General features: G+C 41.0%; 1 protein-coding gene across 1 annotated transcript in view; it reads left to right on the top strand.

Annotated features, from left to right (window-relative positions):
- Nucleotides 1-12,017, top strand: part of zgc:153039 (uncharacterized protein LOC767698 homolog) — an 80,972-nt gene extending 68,955 nt beyond the window's left edge. Inside the window, exons 11-13 of the mRNA XM_042487178.1 lie at nucleotides 7,625-7,799; nucleotides 9,274-9,420; nucleotides 10,514-12,017. Of these exons, the coding sequence (XP_042343112.1) occupies nucleotides 7,625-7,799; nucleotides 9,274-9,420; nucleotides 10,514-11,469 (1,278 nt within the window). The 3' untranslated portion in view covers nucleotides 11,470-12,017. The remainder of the gene's footprint in view (nucleotides 1-7,624; nucleotides 7,800-9,273; nucleotides 9,421-10,513) is intronic.
- Nucleotides 12,018-26,538: the final 14,521 nt, after the last annotated feature.

Raw genomic sequence — 26,538 nt, 5'->3', positions numbered from 1 at the left:
CAGCCAAGCACTTTGCGTTTAGCAGACAAACACACTCACACATACACACAACGCTGCCTTGTCATTCTTACAGCAGCTATCTATCACATTTATATCAGGTCTACCAGACTCACGCGCGTACACATCAGCATCTTTCCCCTCAGCAGAGCTCTCTACATTTATTACACACACACGTACTCACAAACATACACTCGCAGAGATTTACATCATCCAGCTCTCCATGTCCTCTATCTGGCAAGCCTGTTGCTCTCAAGGAGAGGGGGCAACGTTGCCAGGAGGGCCCGATGCTGAGGGGAATCGTTGCCAAGGCTGCGGGCAGGGGTTATGGGCGGGGAGGGTGAGGATGGCTGGATGAGCCAGCAGCTTGTCAGGAAGCAGAATATTATTACAACCACTTAACTTATTGAGCTTTTCCTCCTCGTCCTCCTCTCCCTCCTTCCCTTTCTAGTCTCTTCATCTTCATCTCCTTCCTCCAACCCCAGACAGCAGCTAGGCGAAGGGGCGGGGAAAAAGGGGGGCCAATCAGACCCCCCTGAGCCAGGCCAACCTGGTGCCATCCTGTCAGAGTCAGAGGGTGATAGTTGGCTTATTAGTATCACGGGTGGATTACTGGGTCACTGACCTTGAAGCACCTGTTAACAGTCACTTTACGCTCTAGTGAGAAGTGACTGTTACAATTTCTGTTGTCAGCCAATCAAAAGGTTACAAAGAGACAGAAAATGACCAAAACAACTACATAGAAAAGAGATGCAAAATGATTACAATAACCCCAAATAGATTCAAAATAAACCACGAAGATGTGCAAAACAACCAAACAGAGTCCCAAACAGGCCACAAATGGTACAAAACAACCAAAGAGACACAAAATTATTACAGAGGCACGCAAAACACCCATGAGACAAACCAGTGACACATAAAACAACAAAAAGACCACAAAGAGACATAACTAGACCACTTAGCTGAAAAAAATACAGACACAAAAGGATGACAACAAAACACACAGTGACCACAAAAAGATGAAAAATGACTACAAAGGCATGAAAAACAAACCACAAAGAGACACAAACATCACAGAGAGATGCAAAATTACCACAAAGAAATGCAAAAATACACAAATAAACCACAGAAAAAGACACAAATTTACTACAAAGGCATGCAAAACAACCATAAAAAGACACAAAATGACCACAGAGAAACACAAAATAACCACGACAACACTCACAACGCAAAATGACTAGAAATATATGCAAAAAAACTACAAAGAAACAGACCACAAAGAGACCACATAGTTATAACAGAGACACACAAAATGCTTTGTAGCCATTTTATGTCTACAGTGGGTGTCTCGCTCAAATGTAGGAGGGTTTGGGTGGTTTTTTCTGTTTCCGGGGGCCAATAATCTGTCAGTGGCTTCTTGCTTTTCGGTTGGTTAGTTGTTGGTTTAGTTACAAATAGCAGCTACTTCCTGATATAATTTTTATATTACATATTTAATGTTTTTCATTTGGCATTAATTAATTACACAAAATAAATAATGAAACTTGTAATGTAGTGTTTATCATGGCCAGGGCTTTAAATGCCTCTCCTGACACATTTTTCACTCAACAAATGTTCCCCTTTACTTTAAAACTGTGCCCGAGTGTGACCCCTGCTTTCAAAAGTTTCCAAACCTGCCTCTGGCATGGTGCCCAGTCTGATTTAAACGATTACACTAATAAGCCTAGCAGGAGACGCCAAGTGTGTACATGTACATATCTCATACATGCACTCTTCTTCCGTTCCTGCATCCGCCAGCAGTAGCCGTCATGGCAGGGCGCCAACTGGGTGACATTGAAGCAGAGACGGGAGACATCCCAGCTCATAAGAAAAAACACACCGGGAGATAACAGGCAGCTGACAACAGTGTTTAGGAGAGAAAGAGAACCAAGAAAAAGACAAACGGAGGCAAGAAACGCTGATGGTATCATGGGACGGAGAGATAGAGGCAGAATATAAGCAGGAAGAGGGGATGAGTGATTGAGAAACTAAGTGATGGATGAGACTGAAGCGACAGAGAAATGATGATAGCCTGATGGATGACAAGACAGGGGGAAATGGAGAGATAAAGAGAGACAGATGATTAGATGAGTGGAGGCAGTTGGACTTTGCCTCTGGGGCCCCGTTTTTGTTGTTGTTTTTTTTTTTTTATGGCAATTACCGGACGGGAGCATGAAAACAGTGTGATTATGATGGTAATAATGTTGGAAAAAGTTGCATCTTCATTTTTGATTGATGGCTGTATAGACACACTCAGATGCAGGACCTTGAGCTTAACTTGTGTTGCTACGGCAGTCATTATCGGCCCAATTTCCCTGCTTCTTTTCAGGCCCAATCTCTAAGTGGAGCTGCAACACAAGAGGTTCTTTTTTCCTACAATTTTATATCATTACCTCAAGTCTATTAAACACATCCTTCAAGTGCTTTCAAATGAAAGTCATTTTAAAGTATTTTTAGCTGTTCTTAAAGGACGTGCTTCCGTTTAACCGGCATTTTTCCCAGCCAGAAAAAGGTCTTCTGCTTTAATTGACCTGTGCTTTAGGTGCCACTTCCTCAGCCACTTCTGCTCTAAATGCGCTTTGATTGGTTAACTACAGAAAAGTTCCTTTTCTTCACATCACATCCCTGCTGTGCTTATTTCAAAAATAGCTTTCTCCCCAACTTTCTTATAACACTGCGACAGTGTTGCTCACCCAGCTTAACCATTCAAGACCATAGAAGTCAAAATTTCAGCATTATCCTTTAAATTACCCTTTGTTTCTATGGCTGGGTTTTGGTACTTGATACCTTTTAAATTATCAACCGAAATAACTTTGTTGTATGTAAGTTGTATTGAAACATCTCTTGTTAAACGATACCTGCTTTCATTCCCTTTTGCACCAGCGATCTGATCTCGGACCATATTTTCTGTTGCAGCCATCTCCTGAGCCGTTATCTGAGAGGTGAAGTCTTCCCAGTAAGCATGAGCTGCACAGCTGCAGCAGCAGCTTACATCCAACACAATGCTGTTAAACGGTCCCAACAAACTCACACCGAAACGGCTCGGCTCTATCGTTAAACCCATTGATGAAAAGCTGTGTGATGGTAACAGTTAGCGCTGTCACTGTGCAGCCGGGCAGACTCTCACTGCTTTCCCCTGTGAAGCTTATTAGCAGCAACTTCAATTTCTTTGGTCACCAGATGTCACAACCTAAATTTAACATAGCATCAGTGTCTAACAGTGTCGGTTTGCCAGCTGGGTCGTTTTAAGAGGATAAAGAAAGGTGTTGTGTCGGGTGCTGTAATCCTCGGGTGCCGTTGCAGAGCTCACCGTCTCTGTATAAATTCATTACCACTGCACAAAAAACCAGTTAACACGCTCAAACATCTGGCTTTTTAATGCAATGGCAAAGTGTACAATCGGCATTCTCACCCGTGTGAGATGACTCAGCAGTAGTCACAAGTATTTATCGCCTCCTGCTCTGATTGGCATTGATGGAGACAATACTATGTGAACGCACTAATTCCATCTCTTTAACTGACGAAAAGCAATGATGTGCCACCACCAATCAATCCCCGTCTCCTCCTAAACATCGCCAAAACATAGATCCAAATTAGTCTGCACTGAGTTTAAAGAGAAATTGAATAAGTAAGAGCTGTTTAAAGAGAAGTAACCACCATAACGTTTTCAAAGGCCTCCATCCATCTACTATTTACCTGTTCTCCAGTCTGTTCTCCTTGATGTCGAACAGACACACCAAAACAACCCACACACACACGCTCATCTGCTGCAGAGCCATGTACACAGCCCAACTCTGCTGGCAATGGGAAAGGAGTCTATGGTCTATCCTTAGCAAGTTTACCTGTGTTTAAACAAAAACCTGCCCACATGTGCTATTTTTGGTAGAAAAGGGACACGTATCTCTATATATCTATCTTTCTCTCTAGTGATTTAAGAAAAAAGAGCCAAGGCTGTTATTTTTATGGTATACAAGCCACTCCGTTCACATCATGGTATGGAATGAAGTACTTATGTGGTATCAGTATCACTTTAAAAGTACTGGTATTGGCAGTGGTTTTGAAACAATACCCACCTCGATGTCACTCAGAATCCCCCAGTGTTGGCAGCACCTTTAATGGCGGACATGTTGCCACTAAGGGAATGGTCATTAATTCCAATGAGGGTATAAATTGGGTGTTAATCATTCCAAGCGGACTGCAGGTTTAGATCTAATGTTTGGTTCCACTTGGTTACATTTCCTTGATGGTACCTTGATGCCACCTCATCAACACACTGTCAGAATCCTAATGATGCTCGTGCTATAGTGTGCATTGTAATACAAAGTGGTACACACTTACATATAAGTGTACACTGATAAGCAGACACAGACTGGTACATTTTTACCACTAACTGTTTGATTGACACATATGTACGCATGCATATACACACACACACAAGTAGCCTTCATAGACACAATCTATTTGGTCCTTGCTACATCCTAAATAGGATGTTGATTGGAGATGTAATTTGTTTCTGTGTAAGAGTAGTCTCTGCAGTTACAGTACAACAACGCATCCATACAAATGAGAAGGAGGCGCTCACACATATGAACACAGGGTATTCAGAGTCGGCGACTTCCAGACATGAGATGGACAGCGGGGCCATGGGGTGCAGAGGTGGCTCCAGCCTCCATTTCAGCGCTGTTCTGCTCCCTGCGTTTTATTGTTCATGAATTCAGCATTTCATTTCTAAGAGGAAGATTGTGCCATTTCTTTTCGGCAAAGTTCGACTCCGCAACTCATTTGCTCGACTGAATTTCTTGGCAGCTCTTTCAGGTTATTGAAATCACTCTCATCCAGTCCACACCTCTGACGCTGCCAGATCTGTCTGCTGGGAGCTTTTGGGGGGGATTTGTTTTGTGCATTTGTCTTTAATCTCACAGAAATCAGGGAATAGAAATCTGGGCATGATAAATCATTTAGATGTTGGGGCAACGTACAGTGAAATAAAATGAGGGGAAAAAAATTTAAAGGGGAAAAAAATAAGACTAGATGCAAATAAACATCGAAGAGTAACAATACTGCACTGAGAAGGATCTACATGAATATGAATATGTTAATTAAGGTTAAAAGTTTACTCTGGAGGGGCGTCCGGTGGCTGAGAGGATAAAGCAGGCGCCCCATGAATGAAGGCAGTGTCCTTGCCGCAGCGGCCGCAGACTCAAGTCCAGCTCGCTGCCCTTTGCTGCATGTCATCCCCTCTCTCTTCCCCTTTCACGCTGTTCATCTGTCCTATCTAATAAAGGCAAAAATGCCAAAAAATAATTTTTAAAAAAGTTTACTGGAAACAAGTTGAGAAAATAATCTCAATTTAAGGCCCATTTAATAGCTGTTGTGGATTATATCTCATCATCAGAAGATGAAGTTGCCAAGGAACTGTATGTTTTTCAGTTATGCAGTATTACACGAAAAGGTGTGCTTTAACGTCATTTGAGCACGACACTGATGTGGTCAAGACCGAGGCGCTTACACAAGCGTCACTGGCTTAATACTGGAAAACAATCAGTCATGCCAGTAAAATCCTATATGTAATGAAACATAGTTTATTACTCCAGGAAGTAGGTCAAACCTTAGCAAGGACCTGTAACAGACAAATTTTCTAGTCCCTGTTGAGTCCGCTGGCCAACTTGTGCTCATGCTTTCTAAAGATCGTGAGGTATCCCAAACTAAATAAACACACCAGATACAAACACAAACATGCTAAGCTTTCTCAGTTTTGTTATGACTAAGATATCTGCTGACAAAAAAAAACTTTACCTGGATTTTTAAGCTAGTGGCGTCGTGTCACGGCACAGCTGATGGAGGATACCAGAGGATGCCAAACAGAGAGATGATTTCCAAAATTCATGTTGTTATCTAGCAAAATATTAAGCTTTTTTTGGTTTACCATGAAGTTTGCCGTTTTATGTTCATACACACAAATGTCACCTTTTGTCCGTGTTAATAATATGTCTGTTGGGAACATGGTGGTTTCTGCTGGTTATTGTCTTCTTTGTGTTAGTTCATAGTTCACACCATTAGTGAGTTGTTTGTTATTATTGTTATTTTTCAGTTGGTCAGCTATATTTTTTGTTGATGTGGTGAAACTTACGTTCCTTAATACCTCACAAAATTTGTACAATAATCATTGTATTTTTTAAGAGTGGTGATTAAGCATTGGAAGAGTAATTCTTTTTGCAAAGGAAGGTGCTAATCTGAGCACATTATGAATGTCTTGTGGACTAGTCAAATTGCTTGGTTGAAACTACTTGTATAATTCCCAGTTTTCTGTATTTTGGCCAACATGTATGACAATTTATGTCCCTAAAGTGCCAAGTGCCTGTTTTACGATCCAGAGAAAAAAGTTTTTGAATTTGTGCCCTGCTGGAAAATTTCATTGTAAAATTGTTTTGTCATTTGGTGCACCAGCCAGGGAATTGTAATATGCCTTTAGTGCTTCAGTGGTACTTTTATTATGATCCTTGTTTTCTCATGAATTTCACATGAACTACCTTATCCAAACCTGTCCTGTATACTTAAGCTTTGAGCTTAAAAAGGCAATTTCTCCTGGCTTATTTAAAATCCTGCAGTGATTTTGGGGCCAGAAGGAATATCACATATCAAATCTGTAAGCTTTCATATATTAAAAATGTAATGCAAAAAAGTAACATCCTCTCCAATAACAGATTTTAGGGGATGGGTTTTACGTAATTAAAATGAAGCCGGAGTCTCAGATAGAAGAAACTTTCACTGACATTTGAGAGTACAGGTCACCAGCTTAAAGGGAAACTAAAGAATTTTTTGGCCCCATACTTTCCCATTTTTTTGTGTCAAAGTGAGCAATAAAGGCAACATTTTAGAACTGATCCAGGACTGAGAGAGAGCTGCAGGCAGCAGGAGCGATACAGGCCGCGATGTAACCACTCTGGGCTTTTGGCAGCTTTAATTTATGTGCTTGTTTTTGCCACTGATGGGTTCAGATGGTTATTAGAAGTGTCTGACATCATTTTGGGAAGGAACTCTTTTAATAAATTTGCATTTCTGTTGAGCTTTTGCTTTTCTTGTCTATTTGTTATTTTTAAAACAAGTCTAGCTCAAGTAGAAACTTGTTATAAAATCTCGTAGACCTTTCCACATCACTGAAATAAGCTAAATATTCAGCCTTGATAGTGATGGCACCAACCTACACTAACTGTACTCCAACACAACAAACGTCCCGACACTCCTCCCCCCTACTGTTGTCTTCCTAAAGCAGGTCACCTCTTGTGAGATTTCAGATTGAGATTTCTCCTTCTGCGAGACTTGGTCACAATAACAAACATACCAGCAGAAGGTAGGGTCTTTTTCATAATGTGTCAGACACTAATAATAACAATCTGAGCCTGTCAGTGGCCAAAAAAACACTTTCAATGGACACATATTGATAAAATGTCTCCTTCAGTCACTCAGGCTCAAAAAATATTGCGAAAACAGGGTCCAGGTTGAAAAATACAAACATTTACATTGAAAAAAAAAGAACGATGAGGGTAAAAATAATTATAACAGCCATCATCTCTTTTGCCTCCCACAGGTGCGTAAGTACCTGCTGATGTTGGACGTGAGGAAGGACCACGTCAAATTCTGGAGGCCTCAGGTCCTGCTGATGGTTTCCAACCCTCGCAGCAGTGTGGGCCTCATCACATTTATCAACGACATTAAGAAGAGCGGCCTCTATGTGCTGGGACACGTCCAGCTCGGAGATCTCAGTAAGGACACTAGCCCACAGTGAAGTGTCTTACTGTGTTTAGCTGTGATTTTTGTTATATTGCATTTACTTAACACTCAACAGTCATGACAGAGTGAACTCTTACTTTGAAACATTCTGATGAATATCTTCCTTTTTCCTGGGAAAACAAGCAGTGTGCATTTTCAAAGTTAGTTGAAAGTTTACTTCTGCACCATTTCTCATCTAATTCAACACACTGTGACAGGCTTACTATTAATTATAAGCAAAACAAGTCAGGGATAGTGATGGGATGTGGTTTTTGGATAATTTAACATGATTATCATATTTAGGAATGACAATGACAAAACTAAAAGCTTGTTTTCTGACTGTCAACTTCAACATTATTGCTGAATTTTAATAACAGTGAGACGTGCTAATCGTTACTGGAGACTGTAGTATTATCGCCACTTTGCTTAAGTGTGTTTTTTGTTAGGACCGCCTCAAAATAACTCATGACTTTTGAAAATATGTAAGTGTAAGATCTGACAAAATGCCTCAGTTTCACAGTGAGCTGTGCATCGTTAAACGGACCTCTTTAGCATGCGAGACCTTTCTCCATGACATCGCCTCATCTGCTGCTGTTTTATTTTTTGGGGGAAGTATGCTCTGGAGGCGTCTCCTTTTTCTTTTCTGCAGAGACACACACTTACAGAGTTTAAAGGAGCAGGGTCATTGATTGTTTTCTTTGTCTTTGGAGGATTTTGTTGCGAGGGGGTTGAGGGTTATGTGTTGATGGGAGACTGGGGCTGGCCCTGAATGAAGTCTCCAGAATCCAAATCCTCTGAGTGTTTCACAGTGAAATAAAAATGATGTGTTCATTAGCCACTGAAGAGCCCTCCTCTCAATTTTGAGTGCTGCCGAGGCACTTGGTCTTGAGAAATATGGAGGAGTCATTCATTCACGTAATTACACTGAAGGAGTTTGTTGTTGAGGACTCACAGCTACTTCAACATTGCCCTTCTAAAGTATTTAAGTCTGTCCATTTTTTTTCTCACTAACAGCTGTTTGCATTAAAGCTGGATACAAAGACTTATCCACGAGAATAACAAAGGGATCCTAACACAGCTTAAACTACCAATTGTCCATAAAGTTTGCAGATGTGGCCTCTGGATTGCTCTCTACATACATATTGATGTCTTTTTGGATGATTGATCACCTGCCTGCCTGTTTGTGCTGCCCTGTATTTTTCTCTCTGTCTCACATTCTGTCTACGCTGTCGCTTGCGCTTGCATCTTTCGTTCTCTTTTCCCCCCAACATCTTGTCTTTTCTTTCTCCCATGCATTGTCTCTAATTCCAGCTCTGTCATACTGACTTCTCTCCTCTCTCCTTTGAATCGTGTATCTATTGTTCTTGGCTATCTCTTTCCTTTACCTTCTCTGCATTTCAACATCTGATGAACTGCCAGCTGTATTTCTCTCACCTTAAACCGTTTTGTTTTCTTCCGCCCTCACAGACACTTTACCATCCGACCCTCTGCAGTCCCAGTACGACTCCTGGTTGTCCCTGGTGGACCATCTGAACATCAAGTCTTTTGTCAACTTGACGTTGGCTGATTCTGTGCGTCACGGAGTTCAACATCTCCTCTTCATTTCCGGACTAGGTCAGTGTCACCGTCATCACGAAATGTCCCTGTTGGTCAATAATGACATTAGTAAGCTTACGTTGATATCTGGTATTACAAGTGAATATTAGAGTCGGAAAATTCTCATATTATAAAAAGTCTTTTTTTTAAGGTACAGCAGTTATATAAATACTATGAAAGTATAAAAAAGCTCAGTCGATAGAGAAATACTCAGTCACTTCACTGCTTACGCTTTCTCCCATCTAGTGGTTACACTTAAAGTTCAATATAACACATTTAGCACTTTTATTCTTTCATTTTAAAATCTTTCAAGTAAGTTTAAGCAGTAGCTTTAAGTAATTCAGTTTAAACGGACGCTTCAATTTCTATCAGCTATTTAAACTCCCACTTCAACTTCATTCAACACTTAAACTATAATTCCTCTCAGTACTTTCATTATAAGTATGATTTTAACTTTTGTTAGTAGTTCGGTTTCAAATTCCACTTCATTCCCTTTCAGTGCTTCAAACATCAGGTACAATATTATGTCCTTAAATATATTCAACCTTTAACTATTACTGCCATACAAAGAAAGTGAAGTTTCAACGTGTTAAAACTATTTCTGATGTTTCAACATTTAGCACACACAAGCGCATACTTTTACACTGAACAGTTGATGTATTTCAGCTTGTTTTCAGCAGGTATCGTCATTTTGGCATAATTTTCTCACGCTAGACTTTTTCTTGGTTTTATTACTAAAATGCTATTTGTGCATGCTCTCCTCTTCAGGAACAAACACTCCAAACTTTAAAGTGAATTGACTCTCAGTGGTTGCTGAATCTTTTCCTTGTGATTTTCTGTCGTCCTGCTTTCTGAGAGTTGTCACTCACATCTTAACTTTAAGCGCTCTGTTTTTCTCCAGCCCTTTCTCTTGTCTGTCTTTGGCTTTCCTCCAGTTCTCACTTCAGCGCTTGTCTTCCTCACATCTGTCTCTCACTTTCACTCCATCTGATAAAATAACTCCAAACTCTACAAAACAACTCAAGAAATCAATGAAAATGATAATGAAGCCATTAGCTTGAAAAAAATAATGTAGTTTTATTTTTCTCACATCTTTCTTTTCTCTTTTCAGGTGGGATGCGTCCTAACACTCTCGTCCTCGGTTTCTATGACGATTGTCTTCCAAAGGACAAGCTGATTGATCCCTCACTTATCACCAGTCAGTCCACAGACCCCTCGGTCTCCTCGCAGGAGTTCGATCAACAGCCCCCTCTATTTCACTTTGCCTCCCTGCGGGGGTCCAGTGACAGACAGGACTGTGGTGAATTTGGGGACGGGAAGGCTCTAGGACCCCAGGAGTATGTCGCCATCATTGCTGACGCCATGAAGATGCTAAAGAACGTGGTGCTTGCGCGATACTTTAACAACTTTGACCGAGCCCAGGTCCTCTCGCCGCCGTCCTCGTCTCCAGGAAAGGGAGCTGTGTACGTCGACGTGTGGCCGGTCAACCTCCTGCGTCCGGACAGCTGCAGCTACGTCGACACCTGCTCTCTGTTTCTGCTCCAGCTCGCGTGCATCCTCAACATGGTGAGAGCCTGGCGTAAAGCTAGGCTCCGTCTTTTTCTGTGCGTGGAGGAAGGACGGAGCGTGCGCGGCTCGGAGGAGAAGCTGGGCCAACTGTTGAAAGAGCTGAGAATCAAAGCTCAGGTCTACAGCGTGCCGTGGGACCAACAGGTGGCGCTACACTGGCAGCGGCAAGGCGAGTGGGGCAAGAAACAACCGTCTGATACCACTAACGAAGAAAAGAAGCAGAGAGTATATGAGGAAGAGGAGAACGATGACGATTATGTTAACAGCTTCCCGAGCAACACCACGCGTCTGTCCGATGACTACCTGTCAGCTGTCAATAAGCTGATCCTGGACTCGGCTCCGCCCGCCCCTGCAGTGCGTTTCCTGTATTTACCCCGCCCTCCAGCTGACACCCGCCGCTACACCACCTACTTACACCAGCTGGAGCTGCTTACTAAGGACCTGGGCCCCACGCTGCTCATCCACGGCGTCACACCGGTCATCACCACTGACCTGTGAACAATCTGACACCCTCAGCGAGGTGTGTCTGCGATGCTGAGGGCCGCTGAGATCAGCAGGGGGCAGCGTCACTGGAGACCTCAGCTGGGCCCTGACATTGACCTCTGCACCCAGCGACGGACTGGGGAAAAGAAAACAGCCCTGAAATCTGACCCAGACGGTGATGTCATTGCTGACTCTTTGATAGCACCTCCACTGTCGCACAAAATGGAAACGCTCTAAAAGAACAGCCTGTTTTAGAATATTGACAATGAATACCAGATATTTTACTCAGCCACTTGGGGATCACAAAACTCTCGACGCATATTTAACCTTTTTTTTCCTTTTTTGTGTGTTTTCAGCTGGAAGTTTTGGTTTTCCCATCAAGCTTCTGAAGGCACGGTGTTTTTAAACTTTTAGGTCAACTTTGTCTCAATTTAAAGCTTTAACACCTGGATCGACATCTTGTGCTGCATTCAGATGCCTTTTACTAATATCTAAACCTCTGCAAAATGGTTTAACCCTTTGAAACCTGGATTCACATCAGTTTCCTTGTGCTGTGGCCCGATGCATTCACAAGTATTTAAAACAAAAAGGTTTGCTTTTTTAAAAAAGAAGAAACATGGGAAAGAAGGAAATGAGCAAATTGGTAAGAACTGTTCTGAAAATATTTTTTAAAAAGACACAGAAAAATAATTTTACAGAATTATTGTTATTTTTAAGCATCTTTTCAGATGATTTCCTTTTTGTTTTTCTTTTTTTAAAAAACTTTTATTCTCTTTGTTTTTGCTTCTAATCTTGTATAATTATCTTTATTATATATTTAAAATTATATTAAAGAAAAAAGAGAAAAAAGTGATTTTTTAGCACTTTCTTGAGGTCATTTTCTTGTTTTTTTTCCTCATTTTCAGGTAATTTTCTTGTAATTTTTTATAATTTTTTTGATATTTTTGGGCCATTTCTAGTGAACTTGCTCATCACCGTCTTGTCATGTTTTTGAAATAAATCAAGCCAGTCTGGGTATCAAAGGGTTAAGCATGAAACAATTTGAGTGACTGAATGTACCCAAGTTAAGTTAACAGCTTTTCAGACAAATGTACAACGATCAGAGGCAGAATCTGAAGGTCAGAGGTACTTTCAGATGCCAGTCCGCCTCTGACGCTCAATCACTTCCTTCTTCATCCGCACCTGAAAAAGAGAGCGGTCTACTTCTTCATATAGTCTAACTTAAATTTGAAGTATCCTTTGAAACTCCTTTGTCCTTCCCTGAAATGCTTCCTCGCTGTGCTGCTGCTCAAATTCCTTAAAATGACCATTCCATATGTGTTCACATCAAAAAGTGCCTCGCTAGTTAGGGAGCTAAAGCTTGGACTCATTCCTTCACGGACAGAAAGTTGGACTGCGGTACACCTTGGAGCAATCATTTGCAGGAAATCTGCTTTTCCATTTTAGCAGTTTAGAACAAAGCAAGCAGGTAATACAGTAATAACGACGGTGCTACTATAGAAGCCTTAAAAGTTTGATTCCAAATATGATTTTATGTGGGATCTCAGGAAGACATTCCTCTTTTTCCAAATGCACTTTTGTCCTTCCTTTACCAAACTGCGTGTTGAGCAGCTCTCCAGAACTCTTTAAACATGTTTACAGCGCCGATCCACCATGTTGCATTGATTGTTTTTATTATTTTAGGTACTCTGTAACTTTTAGAATTGTTCTTCAACTCACCAGTTACCACGATGCTTCACCACCTCAATGCTGAAGTGCCTAAATGAAGTTTAATATTTGCTGAACTCCACAGGCTCTGCCTGAACCTAAAGTATCTGAAGCATTTAAGGTGAACCTATGTAACTTTTGCTGAACAGTGGCTAAAAGTGGCATTTACGGGTTCACTGTAAATACCGAAACCAAACATTGCACAAGTACAGTTTTTTCCAGCAGCGGTGCTGAAGTGCGTGACTTTTATTTTGTGCTGCTGGAAGATATTACGCGTGTCCACTGACATGTGAAGGGCTCTAGACACACTTTTGTACACAGTTGTAGATGCTGAATCACATTTATTGATATGCTGCACGTGCTCCTACAATCGGCCTTGCATGTGGGGACAGATGTAACATTTGACACCTAATGCTTGAATTAATATTGTGACTCTAATATTGTAAAGAAAGATTGAGAACAACAAAGGTACAAATTATATAAAAATTGTCATTTTCAAAGTACTGACATCAAAACCAAAAATTTTTACATCTTCTCCTGGTCTCCCCTAATCAACCCTGTGTTTCCACGGGACACGACAACTCAAGTCCTCGAGAAATGCAGATGAAAGAGCTGAAGGTTAACACTGTCAGAAAACAGCAGTGTATCGCAGCCTCTACAGAAGCCCTGAGAGCAGTGTGTGTGTAAAGGGGAGCGAGGCCGCATTCTTAAGTGACGCCGCCCGTCTGCAAATCAGTGGCAGGCGTATAATAATACCATGCCCGATTCTGTCTGGTCACGTTCTCAGCTGATGCTTGGCACATCACGCTATGCAAAAAGTGGCTTTCGGCATCGGGATTGTACGCTGAAAGCCCTGTCGAAGTGCTGGTATTTGAAGAGGTCAAAGAGCTCCAGCAACACTTTTATTAGGCCAACGCATTTCGGCTTGCGGTCTTCATCAGGGTCATCCAGCGACGGAATATCAGCCAGTAATGATCAATGGCCAATCGATGGCAGCATCTTTATCTATGTGTTCGAAAGATAATCCTGGCTCATCCAAGACTGCTTAAAGTAGCTTAGCGAGTTAATTGTGTATGGGGAGATTTTTATTGCAGCAGCGCTAGTTATTATAGTGTCAGACCACTACTGCGAAATGCAAACAGGGGAAACACTGAAGTAGCACAGAGGAGAGTCTGTAAAGTCTCACTCTACTTATCCAGTTACGAACAAGAGTTGACTGAAGTGAGAAAAGTATGTTTGCATTCAAAATGATTCCTTCTGTTGAAAGTTACATGGTGCCACTAAGCATCGCTGTGTTAAAACGCAATTCCATTTTTTGACACATATTTTAAGATGAATTACGATTGCAAGTTTGTTGTAAAACTAATCTTGAATTCAAAGTACATGAAGTGTGTACAAACAGAATTTTTAATTTTAGATGCATCCTGACAATCTTGATCACATCGACTGACACATCTATATGAAGAAAGGCTGGTACTTGTACTTACCTTGATATCCCCGTGTTTGAAATGAGATACATGTTTACTTGTGGACCAACTGGATGCTCTCTATTTCCACAGAGGGTTTCTTGTTTGGGAGCCACATTCCTCCACAAACCTTCGACACTACATTTCTTCAAACCTTTGTCCTGATTTTCTGCTCTTGAAGTCAAAGAAGTGCAAACAAAAATGAGAGATGAAATGTTGGGTGTTTGATTTCCTGTTGAAATCTGAAGAAAATATATATACTTTACAAGATGAAAACTGATACGACTGAAAATATAAAATAAAAAGTTTGTATTACGTTTTTTTTGGTGTGTTTTTTTTAACTTCCTCGGGAGATTGTCTGGGAAAACCAGATCAAACTTAACAACTGCTCGGGGCGTCCAGACTTTGTTTCATTTCAGCTGAAGACCAGTTTGTGCGTCTTCGAGCAGAGAGCTGAGGGGGGTTTGTGTCTGCTGCTCTTGTTTGTTTGAGGTAAACTTTGGAAATAGGGGGTGAGATAGCTCTGCAGCTAGGACACAGAGATACTAGAGGGTGCCAGGCAGCCAAATTACCTTGTCCTACAGTCCCCCTCGCCGCCAACCAGGCAGAAATGGATTCCATTTCCGCTCTGAGGTGAACAACAGATTGGAGAAATAAGCCCAAATAACCATCGATATCTGTTCAGGAGGAGGGAGGCTGACATTTATCACTGAGGCAAAGACTCTGAAAGAATGTGTGTGTGCATGCGTGTGTGTGCGTGCATGTGTGCAAAAAAAAATAAGGTTTGTCACTTAAGTTTTCTGACGTGTTTGTGTGTTTTTATTAAAAACATCTATGACGAGAATTTAAGTCTCAATTCTGGTGACATTTACAAATGTGTACGGTGATTTGTGAGTAATTTATGGCGTTCACAAATGCATTTTCCAATCTGCAAACAAATACCGACCAATTTAAAGAAATGGAAAACATTTTTACCAACCAAATTGAATAGATGTCAGTGTTCTACACGTACGTTTCAAAATCTAAGTTCAAAAAGCACGATGATCTTCAAAAAATGATCACTACTTTTATGATTTTTGAGTGTAAATCCAATCATTGTAAAAAGTGAACCAATTGTTAGCAACCATCTTTTTTAAGATGCATAAAATCAAAATTAACAAAAGGGGTATTTACTGCTGTTGTATGTTGTAGAACAAAATATGAAATGTTTGTGTTGACCACAAACCTTATTGCAAGCCAAAAACCCATTGACAAATGAACCAGGAATTGTGCAATGCTAACTCTTTTCCATTTTTAAGGACACATTACCTAACACTGCCTGTATTAATTGTATTTATGTGCAGGTTGTTGGATTTGTTTGCACAGGTCACTTGGTGTGGATTGATTTATATGTAGTGTTTTAATAGTCTTCACAGAGTCAGATTCACAAACGAATGTTAAATTTCCGGTGGAAAACATGTATGCCCAGCTTTTCTGTGCATTTAGTTTCAATGTAGGATAGGCGTTTTTCCTAAAACGTACATTAGCTTTGCCGGGGTCCTGTTCTTAATGACAGTTAGATTGAATTGTTGATGATTTGACATGAGTCTGGATTTTTTTAATTTCTCAGAACTGGATTAAAATGTATGAGCAGCTGTAGTCTGAGCGACAAATCTGAAAGCCCAAACCTCTTTTTTCCAGGGATGATTTTAAATGAGAAAGTGTTATAGTCTGCATCCTGGTTTGTTCAGACTTTTGGGAAGACTGGTGTTGTGTATAAGACTGACCTTTATTATTAAGTCTATCTTTATTTACATTTGGTCAGATCATTATTAAGAGGATTGTGTTTTCTTGGTTTTTGGGTTTGGGTTTTACTGTTTTTATCCTCCTGTGTTCCTGTGCTGCCTCTCCATACGAAGCTGTCCTGCATCAGCCTCGTTAGTCCTTCCTGCTCCTCACTTTCTCCCAGACAGTCAGCTCCCTGCCTGTTCTCCTGCCTCATCACCTTTTTCTCCACCTGCACTTCATCCCCTCATCAGTCCACTTTGTATTTAAGTCCTGGTTTTCAGTTCAGTCTGTGTTTGATCCTTGTTTTGGTTATCTGATGTTCAGTTGCTGTTCCTTTGTCTGTTGTCTCCTGCTTTTGGGTCCAACTGTTCCGCATTACATGACAGGAAGTTCTGATAAATCACTTCTGTTTTCTATTATTATCATTAATTTGTTCATTATCTGTAACAGGGTGGCAGGGGGTGGAGCCTATCACAGGGCTGAAACAGAAACACAGACAACCATTCTTTAGTATGAAAATTGAGTCGACAAAAATCAATTCATGTATAATGTCAACTGTAGTTTCCACACAAAAGATCTAAATACACATGAATGTTTTTATTAAAATAAACTGGTAACCTTGACAACAGGAACAAACTAACCAAAAAAGAAATGAACTTTCTGTTCAGTGGCAACAGAAAACATAATGTTTAGCTAATGGGTTTTGTCATTTAAACAGTAAAATGAAAGAAATATATTTCACTGCATCACAGGGACAGACTAATAACATGGATTGAAAAATAGAATACGTTTATTTACTAAAGGTTAATTATTTAAATAAGATTGAGTACCTAACACTAGTCATGATAACGTGGCAATGCATTTAAATCTGCTTGATCTTTTAGAATCATCACTCAAATGTGTTTATGGGTCTGTATAGGAAAAAATCATTCATGAAACCCCAGCCCGTTCTCATCCCAACCTGTAAAGTACTGCAGCTTTGACAGTGCTTTTGGCATAAAAAGGCACCTTTTGCATGCACATGAAACACCCCTGGCATCAGCTGATATGGCAGCCGGACAGCACCGGTTGCCATGTTATTATACGCGGGCAAACAGCCAAATGGCGCCAATGATACGCACATCGGTGGCGTTGCTTGAGAATGCATCTGAACAGAAGCTGACATGTTTGCATGAAACACAGGAGGACAGCATCAACTTGAAACGCTACTGGTAATGACATAATATAAGGAGCGCAAGGTTGCCTTTAGCACGACCTAAACCTAACCATCCGTGGCAGCATGTGCGTTTGTTAACACCCCGGCGTTGGTTACCATGTGCTGTTGTTGCCTAAACAAAACTACACGCAGCATCATCCCACCTTGTGCATTTGTTGGAATCACGGTAACGCCATCCCGCAATGTAAACAGCAGCAGGATGCTAAAACGTAAGGTGTCGATGCAGAAATCCACTGCAAAGTGGCAATATGTGATGACTTTAACTTGTTGGAAACCCATACTCACAAATTCTCATACACATTTGCAAATCTTGGTTTTATTTGTGTCTCATGAAAAAAACAAAAAACATTTATCATGGATGTTTGACATTAATTACTCTCCATATACTTCAGACTTCAGAACATTTTGAATTCAAAGTGTTAGCGTGTTAAAACAAAAAAAGCTGTAGGCTACAAAAATAAAAAAAGAGAGACGATGACATGCAGTAAGGAGGGTGACTGTGGTGGAGGAGAGGAACCACCCGCCCATAGGGTTTTTTTAAGTGTGTGTGTGTGTGTGTGTGTGTGTGTGTGAGAGAGAGATATAGACTAAATCAAAGATGGAGACCATCAAGGCTGAGTGCCTCCGAGTCTAAAACTCTGCTCTGTCATGTCTGCAGCCCCGATCAGAGGAAACTTGTCACCACCTTGTCACTTCCACCGTGTGTCATAGCCCTAACCACTGGGCACGCCACTGGGATATACACACACACACACACACTTCATCGCTTATAATTTCCACCACACTTTCCATTTCATCTCCCTCTCTGCGTCTTCTGATCCACTTAATGTTACATGACACACAGATTGCAGGAGTCATCAGATGGATTGAAGGGAGAGGAGGCAGGGGTGTCAAGTAGAATTTGGTCACGCTGACACCCAGATTTGATTACGAGTTAAGGTTTTTGGAGGCCAAACAGACCTTTGGCTTTTCCTACGAATCATGTTTGCACTCTAATATGTAGAAAGTGTGTGCGCACATTCAGATTACAGCATGAAGGCATTCAGAGTTCAAACTGCTGAACGTTTGAATAAACACAGCAATAATATCACTCATCTAAAGTGCTGCTGTTGTCACACATCTACTGTATTATTTTAGCAGGAAGGCACTATGATTGCACTACTTTACAGCCAGCACATGTAAGTACATGTGCAAGAATATATAAGTTCATGTATTTCTGCTCCTTAATGACAACAGTCCCAGAGGAAAGTGCACTAAGTGGTGCCATATAAGCCTGAAGCGAAAGGCTTTCGCAAATCGTGTCAGTCAAATCGCCGCTGCATTTTCTTCATGAATATGAGCTCAGTGTGTGATGCTCAGCCAGAGTGCACTTTGTGTACTGTGTGAGTTTATGCAGGCATATACCTTACACTGCCAACATTTTCTAGCAAAAAGGTACAAGTATTCAGAGTTTGACCTGTAAATTAAAGAATAAAATAGCTTCTAAAACAACATTTTGGGCTGTTTTAAATTGTAAATGTGAATTTAACATAATACAGAGATAATACGCTTTAAAAAGCTATGCAGTACTTACACCATTAACCTTTGAGCGCTGTGACAACTGCATTAAAACCAGAGGATATCGTTCTACCAGTTGCATCAAGCATATAACAGTGCACGTACCTGGTACATAACATGCAAACGTATCAGTAACCTCAGTCTGTCCTGACCCCGAAGCCCCTTTCCCACTGGACAAAAACTAAAAAACACAAACACCCACTAAAATCTGGCTTTCGTCTGAAGGTGGACAGGTTGTAACCAGCATTCATATCTGGGACAAATGACATGCAGCCCTGGCCCTGATTGGCAGTGATGGAGATATGACACACTGGGGGAAATGTTAATGGTTGCCCCTTTTTCAGTGCGACTGTTGGCAGCTTCTGCAACTCTTTGTGAAGCTATGTTCTCTAAACCATAAATTCTGTCCATCTTCATCAGGGCTCAAAGATCATCATCCAATCTGGCTGCACCCAGTTGGTTTAACTTCAAAATTTCAGTTTACACTCTTTCCCCGTTACTAATGGTGTTTCTCAGGGCTCTGTCTTAGGCCCCTTTTTATTTATTATTATCTTCCACCTCGTGGCCATTTTTTTTTTCTTCCACTTTTTACTGTTTACTAACCCTGTTTTCCAGCACACTCATGATAAAAAGGGCATGCTTGTCTACTGGAAATGGGTCAGGAATCTGCTGCATATTGTTTCAGGTTTCCCTGAAATAAAAAAGAAATCAAACAAACAAAAACAATAACAACTAGCTCTATACAATTTAACTCTGGTAGAAAAGATGTGTAAGATGTTCATGTTTTGTTTGCCTGGCCTGGATGATAAAACACAATCCTTGGGATAAATGTTCTCTTTCAAGGCTGGCAGGCCTCTTTTGACCACTCTGCTCTCCTGTTGTTGTCGGCCATTGAACTTTTCTTTCACTGATAAAAACAAAATGGATGGAAAAGTTGTCATACAGTCAAAAAACAACAACTCAAGCATCCTTGTGGCATCTTGTTTTGAAGCGGTCCATCTGTCCCTCGTCCCTGGGTGCCTTCATTGCCTTTTTACATTGATCCTTCAAGAGCCCACAGACTCTCCCCTTTACCTGACTGCCCCACCCATCTACGCACCTGTTCCCACTTTCCTCATCAGCCCTGCAGATTTTTTAATTGGCCCTTTTGCACTTACTCCTCGCCAGTTTGTCAAAGTTGCCATGTGCCTTATGTCTCTGCTTTCTACCATCTGTTTCCCGCCTGTTATTTCTTTCCTGGAACCCTGTTACCAGTCTGCCTGCCTGAACTTTGGACTTATGATTATCTGCCAAGCCCTTTTTGATAAGTTTGCTTGTTTGGATCACTTTTGCAGTCTTGACCTTTGCCTGCCTCGAGACTCCTTTTGGCCTTACAGCTTCCCCATGAAACCACTAAACTGATCCTGTCTGCCTGCTTTTGTCTCCATTTTGGTTCTTCCCTTGTTGCCTGTATTCACCCACTGTAAAAATTATGAACTTCAAATGGAAATTATAAGCTTGCGGTGACGACACAGCAAGTCATTTACATACGTGGCGTGTGGTTGTGTCCTGAGAACACTGCTTATGGTAACATAAACACCAAAAGACTCCCTCTCGTGGGTAAAGTAATGCAGGAAATGCAATGACAGAGGAAAAAGATGAGGCTGTTAGGAATATCAACATTTTCCTTTTATAAAATTACAAAGAAAACCTCTATAGATATCTTTGAATTAACTTAACACCCATGGAAAACTGAACTTCCATGGCTCTCACCATCAATGAAAATATCAGCAAACATGTCACAACTTGTAAACTCTGAGCTTTTAGAAAATTTCCATGTTTGAGGTCATTAATACAACATATGTACAACATGTTTATATTCCTACAAACATGGTAAACATAACCCTATTTCAAGGCAGCAAATCTCCACTGTCACACCTGGCTAGTAGGAGGCTGCAGCAACCCCTAAAATCAGATAAAAAAACAAAACAAAACAAACATTTTTAATTTGTTGTTACCTGGATAAATGTGTAGTAAACAGATATTTATAGAAGGTAGGAGGTTTTATGTTGTTCAAGCAAGTTGAATGTGCATTGAAAGATCTGCATGTAACTTGTCTCCTGTATCTTCACAGCCCCACATTATTAGAAACTATACTTGACATGACAGTTTTAGTGCAATGATATTTCATACATTTTTTTTTATTAAAAGTCTTGTTTTGCACTAATATAGCAGTCTAACCCTACTTATAAATGTAACACACTGTTCTAAATGCAGATTTCACTTTACAGGCACTTCTGTCTTGCTGTGCTGTGTCTAAGCAGGAAACTTGATAAGCTGTTTAAACTCAAACAGCCAACATCTCACCAGGTGGTGCGTGCACTTGTTTGAATAAGAGAATTGAATTAGGGTGGAGCTTTAAAAAGCAAACCAGCACTGTTTGTCTGCCCTTTGGAAGGTTAGAAAAAAGAGAGAATTGTCATGTATTGAACATCTTTTCAGATTGCCTCAAACCTGTGATGTTTTCTCTAGATATGGGTTTCATAAACTGCTCAGTGAAGCAGAGCACAAAATAATACCTCTTTTAGAAGAGAATAATTGGAAGTGGCTTTGGGGCTTACTCAATTTTGGATATTTTAATTAATTTGATATAGGGTGCACTGTTAAACTCTAAAGTAATACAGCTCAGGAGTCTTTGGTAATTAGACACCATCATGAAATCAGTAATTTTCATGGGGTAAAAAACATCAGGAGCAGCATACTGTGCTAGAGACCATCTTGCAATGAGATCACTCCAGCCGTGATACAGTAATCCGTGACTTAAGAAAAATGTGACCCAGGGGCATAAAGTGGGGTACTGGCCATGCCCCACTTCCTACCCACTACTTCTGGCGTTGCTTGGACCACACCCATCTCCACACTCAGCCTTTATTGTAGTCTAAACTACAAACCTGTAAAGTTTCTTAATTGCATCTTGCTTGGCTGCAGCAAAATAGTAGCTTTTTTTACACAGAGATTGCGTTATAGGGCCGCTTCAAAGTCCCTTATTAACAATGCCTTTACATTTTTACACAGAAACAAAAAAGGTGGCATCATGCCACTCCAGTGTGTCATTTTAGACAGCATGCTTGCATTGTGGAAACAAAACAGGTGCAACTGGTGTGCTGTTTAACACAACAGAGTCAGTCTCTACTGTGACATTTAACATACGCAGCACTTGTCTGGGGTTTGTTGGACCCGTCCGTCGCCCCTCCTACCCACCCTATAAGGACCTAGCACTCCTTATCTAACACTGTTAATAGTAATGTTTCAACTTGATGCCATCCAGCGGTGTATCATACAGCTGCAACAGGTGCTGTCCACCTGACTGATGGTGTATCATAACACTGCGAAAGTTTCCGTCCAGGCACGTTACAAACTAACGCTGCCCAAGGGTGTACCATATTGTTGCGAAACGTGGCATCGGTATCTTACACCCAGATCACTGAGAAAGCAGAGGTGTGGTATGATGGTATGATGACTTCAGAATGAGAATGCACTGGACTGCCGGGTTGAATCCTCTTTTCGTGTTGACACCTGTGCATTCACCTTGAATGGTTTCAGTTCATTTAGAACAAAAAAATTAAACAGACAGAAACCAAACCAAAGTACTTCAGGGATAAAGGTTATCATTCATTGTCCATCGTGCATGCAATACCAAAACATACATCTCCCCCAGAAACCTCTGGAAAGAGAGACACTTCAATTTTGTTTCTGTCCATTCAAGCTTTTCTCGTTAGCTCTGTGATAGATGCTCTCACTTTCTGTTCTTCCTAGATTACGCGCTAACTGGACCGCTTGTTCGTTTTCAGCTCACAGTAGACTCATTTAAAGGGTCTCACGAGACCTCTCCACACAGCAAATGCAACAAACTCCATGAAATACGTCTGTAAAGCCGGCATATGCACACAAACACAGCAATCTGCATAGTTTTAGAGTGTCAGCAGCGTGTGTGCTGAGTCACGCTGTGCTCCATGTTGGGTTTCACATCATGCTTTTGAATATGGATGGTGGATGTGCTGGCAGAGCCACAGGTGGAAGGGCATACCTTATTGCTTATTCTGTTTTATCTTTGACCTCCACTGCAGTGTGATATTCATTCATTTCCACACACAGGTTGGACAGGATAAGGTGCATAAAGATGGTGTCCTCCTGGCTGAGTGTCATACTTTTTCCATTTATTGTCCCACCACGTGACTTGGTAGAATTTGGGGTTTTTGTTTGTATGTTTTATTAGTGAGGACGTGTATCAGGGATAAGAGGAGATGGGATGTCATTAAATGGAACCAATGAGGAGGCCATCAGTTTTAGGAAAAAGTGTCCAATTCCACTATTTTTGAAGCGATGACTCAGAGGTCTCTGTTTGTCCATGACCTTGGATCAAATTTAGCTATAACAGTGGGAATGCTTTCTGAGGTTGAATTCAGATATAGCTCCCAGGGTCTGTGTGTGTGTGTGTGTGTGTCCTTGTTGATTGTATTCAGGGCCATTGTGAAAGGCCTGTCCCTAAGTGGTGGGGATAAATTAGTACCATCGCCTGCAGTTTCTACAGTAGCCCGAATTAATTCGACTGTAAGTGAAACAGGCTGAGTAAACACACTGTGTGTGAGTTTGCAACCTACAATAGCTCTCCTCTCTATCACACGCATTTTAACATCTGTTTTCTCAGTGTTTTCCTCCCATCCACTCTCCAGCTATCCACCAAAATGCCTGCTCCCTTTCTCCTCTCATTTACTACCTGTCCTGCTCCTCAAAATTAATCTCCTCATTTCCTCTTATTTCTTGTCACCTTTTGTTCTGCAACACTTTCCCTTCTGAGTTGTTTCTTACAAAAGGTGCTACGAGAAGCATTTTGACATCAAAAAATCATTACGGCATTGATCTTGGGGCTTTAAGTAAATAACTTAACACAAGAGACCATCATTTAGAAGATTTAGCAGCCATTGCCAGCCATCTACACTCCATTTATTAGCCATGCTAGCAGCCCGGCTCTATGGATTGCTATGCTGGTTGGTTAGTTCAACTTCTGGATGGATTGCCGGTGGACTATATTGTGTAAACACATTCATGGTCCTCAGCTGATGAAGCCTTGTGACTTCGATGATTCTCTGACTCTTCCTCCAGCGCCACAAGTAGGGCTAGGTTTAAAAAATTGCAACAGCAGTGCTCTTAAAATGACAGAGATACTAATAGAGTACTTTATTTGATACCCATGATGTGAATATTGTGGCATAGCTACATGCTGAACTGCCTACCGTCAAACATACATCCGCTTACATCTCCGCAGATTTAAGCAGATATTGAATTGATCATTTGCCAAGGACAGCGGCACTGGAGAAGTTTCCATACTACTTGGTACTGGGTTATTTTGGTCCTTGCTTTGAGATATTGAGAATCCATACCTAGCCCTGGCAACAATTAGAGTAATACTTTTGGTTTTAGTGAAATGTTGTAACAACTTGTTTTGCCACAAATTTGATACTGAGATCCAATTTATTTGGAGGTCAAAGCCAGCAGTAGTAGAAGTTGATCAATAAACTATTGTTTACAAAGGTAAATTTAGGTGAAAGTTTACCTAATCACCTTCCCTTGAGTTAAATTAACCAAGTTTGCAGGTTTCTGAAAACCCAGTGGCGTAGTGGAGGGTATTTTACCCACTTCTTACTCTGGCCATGCACAGTATACCCACATATCAGTCAAAAAACCATTGGAATATATTGGAGAGCATACCCACTTCCCTCCTGCATAACCTGCCCACCTACCTATTAGTAAACCCACCTCATCAACTACACCACAACACCTGGGTGAATGCGTTCATTTGAACTCCATATTTCGTGAGATGCTATGATGCACTGCCACTAATTACAGTCCATCTCCTCCTAAGCATCACTACGACATCGATCCAAAATATTCTGCACTTAGTTTCAAAGAGAAACTGAATAAGTAAGTGATATTTAAATAGAAGTAACCACCGTAAAGTTTTCACAGACCTCCATCTATGCTGCTTTCTACTTTTTACCTGTTCTCCGGTCCATTAACGGGTTTACTTGTACTTTTTTACTTATGCTAATCTTGGTTGGAAAGAGCACATAATGAACTTACATCAGAGCAGTCTCTGGCACAACAAGCCATGAGACCAAATTTTTTTAAAAAACACTGATTTCCTAACTGGAACATCACAGTCGTGTAATCCATATTACTTCAGCTTTTTCAACGGCTCACCACAGTCGGGATTTAATCATGCTCCACCTTTGGAGCTCTACAAGACCTGACCACACAACTGTGCCATTGTGTCTAATGGTCCTTATCGGCCTGCTTAAACAAAATCATGAAAAAGCACAGTGCTGCTCATTTTGTCTTCAGTAATCAGTGCAATGACCCAATGGAAGAACAAAAAGGCAACGGAGTGCTCTGTTCTACTTCTGTCGTGCTGCTTGTCATTATCTTTCCACCTCCTATTTCACCTCTTTCCTTCTCCCCTCCTCTGCCCCACCACTCTACCCAGAGATGTAATCACATCTATTCATGATGAAGATGAAATTGTCCCTTCCTCCATCCTCTCTCATCTGAGCCTTGAATCTGGTCCTCCTTTTGTCATTAAGGGAACAAACAAACGATGTCTCCTTACTCAGTCAAGACAAGAGTGATTACTTGAATGGAAACTGACAGAGAGCAAAAGGAGCAAGATGGGAAGACTGTGGCTCGGTGAAATTAGCAAGGTAAATGCTTATGAGTGTTTGTCTTTGTGTGTGTTTACAGCGGTAATTAGTGCATTACGCTGTGGATAAAATGCCCAGGCCAGCCATGCAGAGGAAATGGACAAGTAATGGAGTGTTACCTACGCCAAAGCACACCCACAGGGCTCATTTAACACACACACAAACATACACACACAAATACTGGTTGTGGGTGCATCCACTAAACACAGAAACAAAATGTCACCGAGGCTAATTGCGAGAGAAAGTGTTTTACTTAAAAGATCATTGGTCTGTGTGATTAATCGGATTTCAGAAGTTGAAAGGCAACTTAAAGGCAGACAAAGTGATGTAGGTGCTGTGAGAGGTTGAAGTAGGTTTCAGTAACAGTGATGCAGTGAAATCAGGGGCAATGAAAACACTCACCCACACATTGTTGGGGCAGGGAGATGACCCCCAGGAAGGCCACTCAACCCACAAATATGGCTGGATAAAAAGTCTTAATAAACTTTGCTCAAATTTGCAAATTGAGTTTTGTTTTCAGCTCACTTAATTTTGCTTTCATAACTAATTTCACTCAGATTTATAAAAAAGAATAATAAGAAAAAAATGTGATAAAATCAATGATAGGTTATTATCCAAATACAGGTCTGAAAAA

The sequence above is a fragment of the Plectropomus leopardus genome, chromosome 5, assembly GCF_008729295.1.
Source record: "Plectropomus leopardus isolate mb chromosome 5, YSFRI_Pleo_2.0, whole genome shotgun sequence".
NCBI classification, from domain to species: Eukaryota; Metazoa; Chordata; class Actinopteri; order Perciformes; family Serranidae; genus Plectropomus; species Plectropomus leopardus.
The sequence above is the reverse complement of the archived record's forward strand: the minus strand, read 5'-3'. Positions and strand labels throughout refer to the sequence as shown.